Raw genomic sequence first — 13,667 nt, forward strand, 5'->3', positions numbered from 1 at the left:
GTTTTGGTTCACAGTTCTGGTCAAAGGTGAGGGGCTGGTGGAGTCACGAGTTGGGGACGAGCCCCGCGTCTCAGTGTCTCTTCAGGTCTCCCCCAGGGCCGCCAGCGCTCAACCTCAGGTGCACCGTGACTCCAGGACCCTCTCCCAGTCCTGCTCACCACACCTGGACACGCACAGTGGCACTGGCCCCTAACATGAGGCAGAGGGAACACACCGCATTTGACCTTCGGCAAAGGGTCACTGGCAGGGCGGTGGAGGACAGCTGGACAGATGAGAGGCAACTCTGGTCTTTTGTTACATTCCAGTCATGAGCGGAGGACTGGAAGCTTCTTGGACCTGGGGCCATGGTGAAGATAAAGTCACTCCAGAACGCCTGTCGAGAGGGGAATCCCGTGTTCAAGGCTGGTGTGCACCTGACATTTCCACAACAGCGCCCTCCAGTCGTACACAAGGGGAGGTACCTTGGTTTTATCAGGCCGAGACTGCTGCCAGGAAGCGGGCTGTGGTTTTCTTGCTCATAGCGTTTCTTTTAGCAGTCTGGCCAGCGGGGCACATTGGACATCTTAGTGAAGTGAGCAAGGTCAACCTGCAGGTGAGGAAAAGCAGTTCTATTCTCACTTAACCTATTTCCATTCCAAACTCAGGACTCAAAGCATAGACACTGAAGACCTTGAGGCAAGGGTACGCTTCCGCTCAGGGCTTTAGGGATCCCGCACCCCGTGTGTGTGAGCGCGGCAGGGAGCGTGGTCCTGCTGAGTGCGTGAGCCTGGCAGGCACAGCGACCACGCTCACTGGCTCTGCCCACCTCAGCTGTGTCTCGGGGAGGGTGAGCCACACTCCTGGGTGCACTAGGGGACAAGCTGCAGGCACAACGAGGTGGCCGTGCTCTGTGCAGTGCCAGGGCAACCTCAGGACAGCAGTGGAGCGACGGTGCTGAGGGTGGCCTGCAACACGCGTGTAAGAAAGACGCAGGCTCCTCCTTGCTCTCAGCCTCGGGGGCTGTGTCCAGTGAGTGGCCACCAGCCAAATCCAACATCCTTCCACATCTCTGCCTAGAGGACCAGCCTTGAACAAGCATGGCTTTGGGGTCTGATGTGCTGGGACCCGGGAGGCTTTGGCTCGTGTTCTTTGCTGGTGACGGTCTTCGTCACTCCACGAGCTCATACTACAGCTCTCGGCAGGTTATCACCTGCTCAGAGAAAAGTCGCTCGTCACCATGTTCCCTCCTCAGAATTTTGGGGGAAAAACTCAGCGAATCTTGCACGTTAATCATGATTACAGCTTGGATCTGGAATGTCCCCAAGGCTCACTACTAGAGGCTTGGTCTTCAGAGGTGCTGGGCAGGCGGTGGAGACTTAGCAGGTGGGGCCTAGTGGAGGAAATCGGCACAGGGCAGGCCTTGGAGGGGTACCTCTGCCCCTTCCTCTCTCTGCCTCTGTGCAGAGGTCGGCAGCTCTCTCCCCCGTGCCCTCCCCACCTGACGTTTCATCTCACTGCAGCCCAGAAACCATGGGTCGGGTGCTCATGAACTGAAACCTATGAAACCGTGAGCCATAATGAATCCTTTTGTTTTTCTGGTGTGTTGTCGCAGTGACGGAAAGCTGACTACGCGCTGATTCACTCAGTTCTGCTGACCACCCTTGTTTGACGACGGTCCTCACCAGACTGTGGGCGCCTCTTTCCTGTTCACCCTCATCCTGAAAGCCTGCACACAGGCTTTTGATCACATATTGCTGACTCGCTGGCAGACCAGTATCATCCTACTTGAAAAACAAGTAGTTTATTCTCAAAAGAAGGAATAAAGTGAAGACAAAAATTTCCTCATTTCTCATATTTTGAAGACCTCCTTCATGCTAAGAATAAGAAGGGAAGGGAGGAAGACGATCCAATGGGAAACGGGCAAATGATATGAAGAGGCAATTTTCAGAAAAAATAAAAATGGCCAATAGATAACAAGATGGTCAGAGAAATTAAAATACTACAACCTACATGGATTATATTGGTATTATGTTTAAAATTTCAAGTGTGTATATGCAGCATTCAACTTTAATGTGGTAGAGCAAGGAAATGGTTAAATTAAGGTATATTCCTTCTAGAGAATACTATCCATAAATATTGACACTGATGAAAATTTTTATAAATTTTGAAGGAGTTGCAGGAAAATATGTGTACGTATCTAACAACATGTATCTTATAATTCCTATTATATGTTGTAAAGGTTAATTGGGGTCCAGCATAAGGGTTAAGGGGAGAGCTCATAAAGAGGCAGGCACACAGGATGGCAAAGGGCAAGAAGTGCCTTCTGTGGGAAAGTCAGTCCAGTTTGTCATCTCTTCCAGGGTCATGTCACGTTACCTAGATCACATAGTTTGCTTCTCAGAGTCCACTACCAAAGGTTATTATAAGATAATGGCTCCAGGCCTCAAGGACAGAGGAGCTGGAGAGCATCACTAAGCCACTCAAGCAGAGACCTTTCATCCCCAGGAGTGTGCTCAACTCAAAAGACTTTCGCTCCTCTGCACACTGACTGACCTGAAATCCCTACAATATATAGGTTTACATTCTCTAGGGAAAGGTTTTGAAGTATTCACACTTAGAATTGTCTTGGGACCTTTCCCCTGAGGAAGTAAGAATGGAAGTTTTAAAGAACTTTACATTGATGTATGATTGTCATAAAGGTAACTGCAAATTCACCTAATTTGATGAATTTGAGTGTACATACCAGTGAAATCACCACCTCAATCAAGATATCCAAAACGCCTGCACATTTTCCTTGTCTCTTAATAACCCTTCCTTCCCTTCCTGACCCACCCACTCCCCAGCAACCACCAATCTTTTTGTCACTACAGTTTGTATTTTTTGTCCTCATACTAGCACATGCCTTCCTTTCTGGTGTCTTTCACTTAGTATGATTATGGGATTCATCCATGCTGTTGGATGTAACACATTTGCTCTTTTTTATCCCTGGTAATAAATATTCCACTGCACGGATCCATCACAACTGGTTCACCGACTGGCCTGTTGATGGACACGTGGATCATTTCCAGTTTGGGGCCATTAGCAGGGCTCTTTTTAAGGGCATATACTCTTTCCTGTTGGCAAAGAGGTGCGGAATGGCTAGGTTACAGGAAAAGTGTATGTTCAGCATTTTAAGAAACTGCTTAAATGTTCTCAGAGTGGTTATGAAGGAGGGACCAGTTACTGGCCTAACCCACTCCACCATGTTAAACTTTCCCCCCTCTTCTGAGCGACCTTCTGCTTCAGTTACCGTGGACTCCGGGAACTACTGACTTAACTGGTCGACATCTATGACCGGGGACTGAAACCACCGCAAGCAACAGCACGCCTCGCAGAACGGAGCTCCAGTGCGGGCGACCCCGCCCGGAGGGCGGAGGCGTCTTCCCCGAGCGGGAGCAACCATCCCACCGCGGACACACTCGCCCGCCATCCCTTGGGGCCTTCGCAGAGCTAGTCCCGACGGAGCTGCGCAGGCGACTCCGCTGCCGGCTGGCGGCCCCCGGCGCGGTCTGCTCGCCTTTCCCGCAGGCCTCCAGGTTCCTGGGGGCCCCGCTCTCCCGAGGCACGCGGGCCACAGCTCCTCTGCCGGGTGGCAGGCGGGGTGGCTGCCCGGCGGGAGCCTTGCCCCAGCACTCGGCGTCGGCCCACGTCTGACGCCCCGGATCCCGGCGGAGGCAGGCGGGTGCGGCCCCTCCACGCCAGGAGGCGGTGGCAGCGGCGTGGATTCCTTCGGGAGTCCGGCGCCAGCGACCGCGCAGGGCAGCGGGGGACACGCGGGGCCGGCGGGAGCGCGGCAGGCCCAGGGGCAGGGCGGCGGGGAGCAAGGCCCTCTCGCACCGCAAGCCACCGGTACTGGGAAGCGGTCGTCAGAACCCTCGCCTGGGCGGGGACGCGGACTTCCGGTACCCACTCAGGTTGTCGTCATCAATAGGCTCACTGCACACACTTCCCCGGGCGCGCGCGTAGTGACGTCAGCCTCGCCCAAGGGCCGCGGGGACCGCTCTGCGCCTGCGCACTCCCCACTGCCCGCCCTCCTCCGGGCGTGCGCACCGCTCGTCACCGTCACGCCCGCCTTCGGGCGTGCTGCGCGTGCGCGCCACACAGCCGTCGCGCCCCGCTCGGGCGTCGGGATTCCTGTCCTCTCGGCGGCCCCGCCCAGGCGGCTGCCGGGACCTGCCTGGGCGAGGGGAACGGAAAGCAGAAGGGGCAAGACGAGTTCAGTTCGCCATGGGGCTGTTTGGGAAAACCCAGGAGAAGCCGCCCAAAGAGCTGGTGAGGGCCGCGGCGGCGACCCGCGAGTGGGCGGGCTCCGCGGGCTGGGGTCGGCCGCTGGGCGCTGCTGCCCGCGGGCCGTGCGCCGGCGCCGGACTGCCCCTGCGCCGAGGGCCGCGGGAGGAGTGCGCGGCGGCCGCGGGGAGCACGGGCGGCGGCGTTCAGCGCTCCCCGCCGCGGGCCGGCGCCCCCGAGCCGCCCTCCCGCGCCCCTCGTGCGCTCCGCGAGCCTCCGGTCTGCCCAGCGCGCTCCGCGGCGCCGCGGGGCGGCCGAGCTCCGAGCGCCGGCGTTCGGGGAGCGCCGCGTGCAACGCCCAGCCTCGGGTTTCGAACCAGTGTCGCGCGCCGGCCCTGCCTTTCCCTACCGAGGTGACCTGCCGTCGTGCTCTCGGCGACAGTCGCGCGTGGGGCCGCCGTGCAAGCCGCGCGTGCACCGGAGGCCGTGTAAGTGGGACTGACTTGCCGTCATGCTCTCGGCGGTGACAGTCACCGCGTAGGGCCACCGTGCAAGCCGCGCGTGCACCGGAGGCCGTGTAAACGGGACTTAACTGCCGTCGTGCTCTCGGCGACAGTCGCGCGTGGGGCCGCGCGTGCCCCGGAGGCTGTGTAAGCGGGACTGACTTGCCATCGTGCTCTCGGCGGTGACAGTCAACGCGTAGGGCCACCGTGCAAGCCGCGCGTGCACCGGAGGCCGTGTAAGTGGGACTGACTTGCCGTCGTGCTCTCGGCGGTGACAGTCACCGCGTAGGGCCACCGTGCAAGCTGCACGTGCACCGGAGGCCGTGTAAGCGAGACGGGGGCGTCTCTGCAGACCCCCATTTCAGTCTGCGGGGCAAAGCCTAGGCCAGGCCCCGGAGTAAGAATCTCCCTGCCGTCAAAGCCGCACCGCCACAAGGAGGATCTTAGGGTAAACCCGTCCTGGAAATGTGTCCGCACTGGGCTCTCCGTTTGTGACGTGCTGTTACAGTCTGTTTGACTAGGGAGCAGAATTGACGAGGTAAGGTCACTAATGTCTGGAGGTGTGGCTCAGTTGGTAGAGTGCTTGCCCAAGCACAAGGCCCTGGGTTCAATCCCCAGCACAGCAAAAAAATGGATATGATATCTTTATTTCTTAAATTCATTTTTATTTGGTGCTAAGGATCAAACCCAGTGCTTCACACAGGCCAGGCAAGTGCTCTACCACTGAGCTACAACCCAGCCCCAAGGTCACTTATGAAGTAAAGAATTCTAGGCGTGCAGTGATGCCAGCCTAAAGTTCCTGCTACTCAGGAGGCTGATGTAGAAGGATCCCTTGAGCTGGAGAGTTGGAGGCCAGCCTGGGCAACATAGTGAGGACCTTATCTCAAAAAACAGCATAAAGATTTTAGGGTTTTCCATGATAGACAAGTGTGGGTGATGTAGAGCCGCACTTCTCAAGCACTTTGTGAATCCTAACCACTAGGGATCTCATCAGAGTTCAGGTCTGACTCAGCAGGTCTAACTAGGTCCCCGGTGATGCTGATGCTGCTGGACCGTTTTTGAGTAGCAGGTCCGTAGCATAGGTGAAGGATCCGCCCACCCTGCACTGCTAGCTGTACTGTACTGGACCAGGCATCATGTCAGGCACCCTGTAGGGACTGGCAACATTATAAGGTAGGTACTGTTATTACCCCCGTTTTATTGGTGTGGGACTGAGGGACAGAGTAATTTACCCAAGGTCATACAGTTTGTAAATTTCAGAACCAGTGGTCATAGTCTCGTAAGTTTATTCTAAAACCTGCACTAATAATTGTCATGAGTCACGCTGCCTCCCAAAGGAGGATTGTGAAGATGAAATTAGCTGAAGAGCTTAACTCCTAGCCAGTAACAGTCACTTCAAGAACAAGTTTGGCAGGGCATGGTAGCACACACCTGTAATCCCAGCCACTCGGCAGGCTGAGGCAGGAGGATCGTGAGTTCAAAGCCAGCCAAGTTAGTGAGGCCCTGAGCAGCTTATTGAGACCCAGTCTCAAAATAAAACAAAGCGCTGGGGATGTGGCTCAATGGTTAGGCACTACTGGGTTCAATCCTTGGTACCAAAAAAATAAAAGTGTAGAGTGGATACCACACATACAGTTGTAGGGAGGAGTTCAAAGGTTAGGAGTGGTCATGCGTAGGTCAGGGTGATCAGAAAGGACCTGACCCTGTACGGTCATTATCCAAGATTTTCTTCAAGTTCCTTCTTTGTACTCCAAAGTTTCCTTTAAGTTCTAATTAGATCTGGGGTTTGTGAACGTTTCCTAGCTTTAGGCTCAGTTGCTGGCCAGCGGTAGGCTCATGCTGTCTAACTTGTGACCAGAGTGCTTGTCCTCTACCCCGGTTATTTAGCGTTAGATTTGTGATTCAGGAAAGTGCCAGTAGGCCTCTAGACCTACTGCCTTGCAGAGCACAGGGAGCCATGTCTGAGTGAAGATGCCCAGTGCTGGTTAAGAGGGAGGAAGAAAATCCTCACCTTCACGAAAGAAGCTAAATCAAGGACATTTTAAAAACAGAATAGCTGGGCCTGGTAACACACCTGTTACCCCAGTGACTCGGGAGGCTGAGGCAGGAGGATTGAAAGTTCAAGGCCAGCCTCAGCATTTTAGTGGACTGTTTCAAAATAAAAAAATATAAAAAGGACTGGGGTTGTAGCTTACCGGTGAAACGCCTCTGGGTTCGATCCCCACTACCGCCACCCCCTTCAAAAAAAAAAAAAAAAAAAAAAGAAAAAGAAGAATATGCTCACAGAGGGAAGAGGAGTTAGAAAGAGACAGAACCGAGCACGTTTCCTGATCTCAGTTGGACTCAAGAATCCCTGAGTTGGTATGGATTCATGTGTGCCTTCCCCGGGTCTTGTAACCTGTGGGTTGTGCTGACCCTGGGTGAGCAGGGTGGTGCAGCCATGCCACACTGAGGTTGTTGAGCATGGTATAGGCCACAGGGATGGGTCAGGTCAGGCCAGTAAGAGATAGTGTGTGCTGTAGGACACAGCTTACAGCAGGTGCTGAATAAATGCTGAGTGATGCGTCAGGACAGGTTGTTACTCTAACATCAAGAGGTCTAAAGGTGGCAGCGTTCCAAGGCGTACTCAGGGAAGTATGAGCTGTGCTGGGAGCCTCTGCTCCAGACGTTTACTGGTGAAGCCTGTTCTGCCTCCAGGGATCCGGTTACCACCAGACCCAGCCTGCTGAGGGCGAGGTGCCTTGCGTACCTTTAGAAACTGGTGGCAGTCTCGAGTGGGAACGGAAGGGCTGGAGAGACTGCTGGAAGGAGGTTCTTCTGTTGGACTGGAGGTTCTGCTGGATCTCGTGCTGTCTTACTCAGTGACTTCACTGATTTTGGATAGGGTGGTCCGCTTTTTAAATTATTAACTTATTTCCAATTAACTTATTTCCATAGACTGAGTCCTGGGATGCTCTCAAATGAAAAGAATGTGAGGAGATGAAGAAAAGCAAAACTCCACCCAGCTCATACACACACCCATCTGAGATGGGTATTTGTATTGAGGTATAGTCAGCGCCCCCTGGGCTGGGACTAGGTTTATGACAGTTCAGCACCAGGTGCTGATCTCTGAATAGGGAGTTCCTGGGGAAACCAACATCGCAGCAGTGCTTGGGTAGGTGAGCTGCAGTGTCAGGTCTGTGCCGTCTGGAACTGTCGGTGACTGTCTTGCTGTGGGAGGTGCTGGTAGGGGTATTCCAGTGGAGCCAGCTTCCCCTACGAGGTGTCAGTGTGTGGGACGTTTGTTAGAGGAAGCAGGAACACATTCTGGATGATGGGAGAGGAAGTGCTGCTGGGGAGGTGGTGCAGGGGTCGATAGGGTGGTGGTGAGGCCTACGATTAGTGGTGGGCAGAGGGCAGACTGACCAAGACCTGTGCACCTTGCCTGCTAGGAGCAGGAGTGTGAATGTGAGGGAAGAGGGCTGGGTGGGCAGACAGGAGCAGCCCAGGGAGGAGATGGCAGTTCTTAACTACGACTGGGGACGCAGAGGGCGGGTCTCAGGAGCGCTTCAGCTCCCTGGCAGTTTGCTGGTCTGCTGTGTTGAGATGAGCGTGCAGGCGATTCTTAGGTTCAGTGTGACCCACCCCAGGGAGCCTGCAGAGCAGTGCCTGGAGGTGCCAGGCGGGGAGTTCAGGACAGCAGATTTGAAGGGCGGTGAAAGGAGAGAGGGAGCCCAAAAGCTCCGGGTCGGGCACAGCTCAGGAGATCAGAGAAGAACCCTCGAGAAGAGAGACCAGAAGGAGATTTCTCTTACTTCCTGCCCCCAGCTAACTGTTGGCTTCTTCAGAGCAGTGCTGTGAGCCTTCTTGCTGTGTGCGCACCTGGTTTACAAAGGCGCCGATTCCATTCCTTAGGCACCACATCACCTCCTGGAAGGCCCACTTCCTAATGCCATCACCTTGGGGCTGAGATCATAGCAACCATTATGAGTGTCCGATGAAGCCCGGGTGTCATGGCCCAGATTCAGATGCTCAGAGCATTTTGCTATTTGACATACTTTTGACTGGAGCATTTCAGGTATGTTGCAGATAGCGTAATACCTTGCTCCGCAACATTTCAGATTATATCTCTAGGAAATATGGACATTCCATAAACCTGATAGAAATTTCTTAATATGATTCAGTTTCTAGTTCATATTTAAATTTTCTCAAATGTTCCAAATATTTTTTTTTTTTTTTACAATCTTTTCAATGTAGGAACCAGTGAAAGATCATGCTTTGTATTTGATTTCATTTAATAATCCTTTGCTTTTTGCTTATGGCATTTTAAAAATGAAGACTTTTTGGTAAGAGTAGACATCGTCTTGTAAATCCCTCGTTCTGGATTGATCTATCTTGCGCTTAGCTCTTTTCTCTGTCCCCTGCATTTCCTGTGAGGTTCAGGTTGGACAGTCTTAGTAGGAGTGCCTCCTGAGGGGTGCCTGTTCCCCAGGGGGCATGAGATGTCTGGTTCTCATTGCTAACTTGCTGATAACTTTGCTCATCTGATTAAGGTCATGGCAGCTGGGTCTTTGTTACCTTTGTCCTTTTGCTGCTGTTTCCCCTATTTCTCCTCTGTGGAAGGCTGTGGATTTGGGTTGAGCACCTGCATTGACCCTACAGACTATACCTGTGTAGTTTAATCATGGTAGCTGAGCTTTGGGAGGGTGCAGGAAGCCCTGGAGCCGGTTAAGTGTGTAAGCTGTAAATGACTGAATGGTCAGCTGACCTCCAGCTCCTTGACTTGTTTGTGACTCCTCTCCATTTATCTGTCAATGCCATCTGATCACATTGCTGGTCGGAGTTCTCAGAACTTGCTCTGGTTCTGGAAGCTGCCCGATCACCTTAGTATTTGTTTTGCTTTGCTCCAATCAATGCAACTAAATGTGATAGATTTAAGTAATTTTCTTTCTGACACTGCTAGAAAGTATAATCTGAGAGGTGATACTTTGGTGCCACATGATTGCATGATTCCTCATTAACCTTTCATTTACATACTTAGCATCTGTTGGTGTCCCTTTCTTAAATCTACTGGTGTTTTAAGTATTTTCTGAATGTAGACTTTTCTGTTTTTCATCATTTGTCCACATAAGTCTCCGGTCAAGACCTGCCCCTCAGTGGCTAGAGCTGTGTGGTCACCAGGACATGGAGCTTCTACTGCAAGGCAGGATAAGTGCTTAGTTGCTTTTCCTGTACTTACGATCTTTAGAATAAGGAATTGGTGTGATGACCTGCAGTGGTGTTGGACGCATCTCTCTGCCCAGCCCTCCTTGTAGGCACCATCTGGACTCATGGAGTTTTCTACATTTAGTCACAGTCACTGTTGACCATTCTGTTTGATGCTTAATATTGATGAATTTGGTTGGTGGAGTTATTTCCAGCCAGTTCCTCTCTGTCTAACGTGACAGTTAATCCTTGAGTGCTTCCTTGCTTTCTGGTGTTACACATCTTGGTGTGATTTTGTATGTTCCCTGCCTGAGACCTGGAATCAGCCACTTCTCCAGAGAGCACTGGTCTCTTAGTTAGCGGCAGTGCTAATTAGAAACCAAAATTTGGTTGCTCACAATGTTTCTTGCTATTCGAATGTCCCACTTCTAGGCCTTCCAGTGGACCAGAACTAGCAGCTGTAGTTAAAAAATCATAAGCATCTCACTGGGCGTGGTGGCACACCTGTAACCCCAGCAGCTTGGGAGGCTGAGGCAGGAGGATCGGGTTCAAAATCTGTCTCAGCAAAAGTGAGGTGCTAAGCAACTCAGTCAGACCCTGTTTCTAAATAAAATACGAAATAGGGCTGGGTATGTGGCTCAGTGAGTGACCCTGAGTTCAGTTTCTGGTGTCTGGTGTCGCTCTGCCCCCCCCCACCTCCCCCCCCCCGCCCAAAAAAAATCATAAGCATCTTTTGAGTGCAGTGGCACACACCTGTAATCTCAGCAACTTAGCAAGACTCTAAGCAGCCTAAGGAGACTCCGTCTCACAATAACAAATAGAAGGGCTGAGTGGTAGAATGCTTGCCTAGCATGTGTTGAGGTTCTAGATTCAATCCCCATTACTTGGGGGGTGGGGAGTTAACAAACAGAAGGACTGAGGATGTGACCCAGTGCTTAACTGCCCTTGGGTTCAATCCCAAAAACAAACAAAAAATGAAAAAGTTGAGAAAATGTATTCTTTACATCAGTTGGATCTTATCAAAATTAAAAAGCGTTTGTACAGGAAAGGACATTACCAAGGAAAAGAGCCTACAGAATGAAGATATTTGCATCATCATGTATCTGAGAAGGGTCTGCTATCAATATATAAAGAACTCATACAACTTGACAACAAAAAGACAGCCAGCTACCACGTGCTCAGCAGATTGCCTACAGTAAGCAAATTGGAAACAAATGAGTATGGGTGGATGTGGAGACATACCTTGTACATTGATGATGGAAATGTAAAATGTTGAAGCCGTTTCTGACACGTCCTTAGAAATGTAGAATTGTCTGTGTTAATACGGAATTGTCATCTGACCCAGCAGTGGCGCTACTAGGTATGTACATGAAAGAATCGAAAACAGGCACTCAAGCTAATACCAGAACATAAATGTTCACAGCAGCACTATTCACAGTAGACAGAAAGTGGAAACAAGTCTGTCAGTAGTTGAGTGAAGGAATAAATTTGTTAAACAGATAAAACAGAAGAATACTGAGCCATAACAAGGACAGGAGTGCTCACCTGTGCCGCAGCCGGGGACAGGCCACGGGAACAAGCCAAGAGAGAAAACCAGGAGCCCGAGCCCAAACCCCACGCGAGTTCTGTGTGAGACCTTCAGAACAAGCAGTTCCGTAGACACAAATAAGTGGTTGCCAGGGAATTGGGGAGGAGAGCAGAGGAGCAGATCAAGGTGCCGTGTGTTCTTCCACGGCACCAAAACAGACCTGCCTGGAGAGAGCTGGTAGTGTGCATCATCGTGAATGTGCTGAATGCCCCTGAACTGTGCTCTGTAAAGTGGTCAATTGTGTTGTCAGTTGTACTTCAAAAAATGTACATAAACCTAGCCCAGTTAAACGTTTTTAAAAATTGTAGGACCATACAGCTTTAAGTGCCTAAATATTTCTTTGAGTGCAGGTATTATTATTGTCACAGAATAACTATTTTCACAACTTGTTAAATAATCAAACATTAAAAGTAAAATTTAGCTGAGCATTGTGTCACGTGCTTATAATTCCAGCAACTCAAGCTGAGGCAGGAGAATTGCAAGTCCAAGGCCAGCCTGGGCAACTTGGTGAGACCCTGTCTCAAAATAAAAAATAAAAAGGGCTGGGGGATTGCTCAGTGGTTAAGCAGCCTGCGTTCTGTCTCCAGTATGAATGAGTGAATGAATAGAGGCAGACATTTATTGGAAATGCATGTTTAGTTCATGTCTCCATAGATGAGATGCCTTTTGTTACAGGGTTCAACATCATTTCTGTTCCTGGTTGGTTGGTTTTCTTGTTGATGTTGGGTTTTTTTTTTTTTTTTTTTTTTTTTTTAAGACCAAGTTTTGAGAAACCCTTTAACATAAGTAAGGACTTTGTTACTGTATTGTCACTGGGTTCTTTGCTTCTTCTGAGTCAGGTGCGAGAAAGCACCCTGTGACAATATAAAACTTAACTTTTAACCATTAATTGGCTGACAACTTAGATTTTCCTGTATTTTTTTTTTAAAGGTGAAGAATTGAAAAACAGTTAACTTGCATAAGAATTTGGTAATTGTTAGTTATTTTTTACTTCCTCAAAACTTGCAGCAGTGTTTCCAGTGGACCCTGTGTTTACTGCTTCTGAGGTTTTTACCTGACCAGGAAATGTACCATGGCAATAGGGTGTGGGTTAGGGGAGTGTCCTCTGTAAAGCAGGAAAGCATTGTTAAAGAGGAGGAGGGGCAGGCCAGATTCTCAGACACAGGCAGAGTGGTTTTTGAAACATTTGTATATGGAAAATGACAGTCTTAAGCCCCTGACACTGTCTTTATCTCTTCACCTGTGGACCTCTGGGGGTGCCTGCAGGGTACTGTACTCCCTCTGAGGTTCGTGTGAAGTGCTTCTTCCTGCTTGCCTCCAGCTCAGAACCTTTGATAGCTTGGAACTCCTATGCACTGTGGATAAAAAGAGTGAGGTGAGGGGATTTGACCCTCAAGGTCTTCTTTTGAAAATGGCTTTATTTTTGTGTCTGGAATAAGTAGAATTACTACAGCATTCTTTAAAATTACTTGCACTGAGTGTTGACCTTCTTAATTCCTTATTTAAATTTTTTTCCAGGTCAATGAGTGGTCATTGAAGATAAGAAAGGAAATGAGAGTTGTCGACAGGCAAATAAGAGGTAAATTCTTCTTATGTTTTCTATTTTACACCTTTGCATATTTTTGCTTCATAAAAACAAACTGCAAGTATAGGACAGTTTATTTCCATAGTAAGTATAGATGTCCTAATTATTTTGCTAATTTTGTAGTCAGTATAAAAATATAATTAGCAGCCATAAAGAATACAGATAATAATAAATGCTGGAAAGGATGTGGGGAGATGAACACTTTCATAACATTGGTGGAACTGTACATTAGTACAGCTATTATGGAAATCAGTATGGAGGTCCTCAAAAAACTAGGCATGGAATCACCATGTGACCCAGCTGTACCACACTTTGTCGTTTATCCTGAAGAGTTAAACTCATCACACTGCAGTGATACATGCATGCCCGTGTTTATAACATCACAGTTCACAATAACCAAACTATGGAACCAGCTTAGGTGACCATTAATAGATGAATGGATAAAGAAAAGATGTCATATATATGCAGTGGACTTTTAGTAAGCCAAGTGCAGAAAATCAAGAGTGTGTGTATTCTCCTGTGTGGAAGCTAGAGAGGAAAAAGGAAAAAAAAAAAAAAGATT

At 50.0% G+C, this 13,667-nt stretch overlaps 1 protein-coding gene across 1 annotated transcript in view; it reads left to right on the forward strand.

The window, feature by feature from the left end:
- The first annotated feature begins 4,100 nt into the window (after positions 1–4,100).
- CHMP3 (charged multivesicular body protein 3) overlaps positions 4,101–13,667 on the forward strand; it is a 34,878-nt gene continuing 25,311 nt past the window's right edge. Inside the window, exons 1-2 of the mRNA XM_079111292.1 lie at positions 4,101–4,290; positions 13,039–13,099. Of these exons, the coding sequence (XP_078967418.1) occupies positions 4,246–4,290; positions 13,039–13,099 (106 nt within the window). The 5' untranslated portion in view covers positions 4,101–4,245. The remainder of the gene's footprint in view (positions 4,291–13,038; positions 13,100–13,667) is intronic.

This window comes from Sciurus vulgaris, assembly GCF_902686455.1.
Source record: "Sciurus vulgaris genome assembly, chromosome: 14".
Taxonomy (NCBI): Eukaryota; Metazoa; Chordata; class Mammalia; order Rodentia; family Sciuridae; genus Sciurus; species Sciurus vulgaris.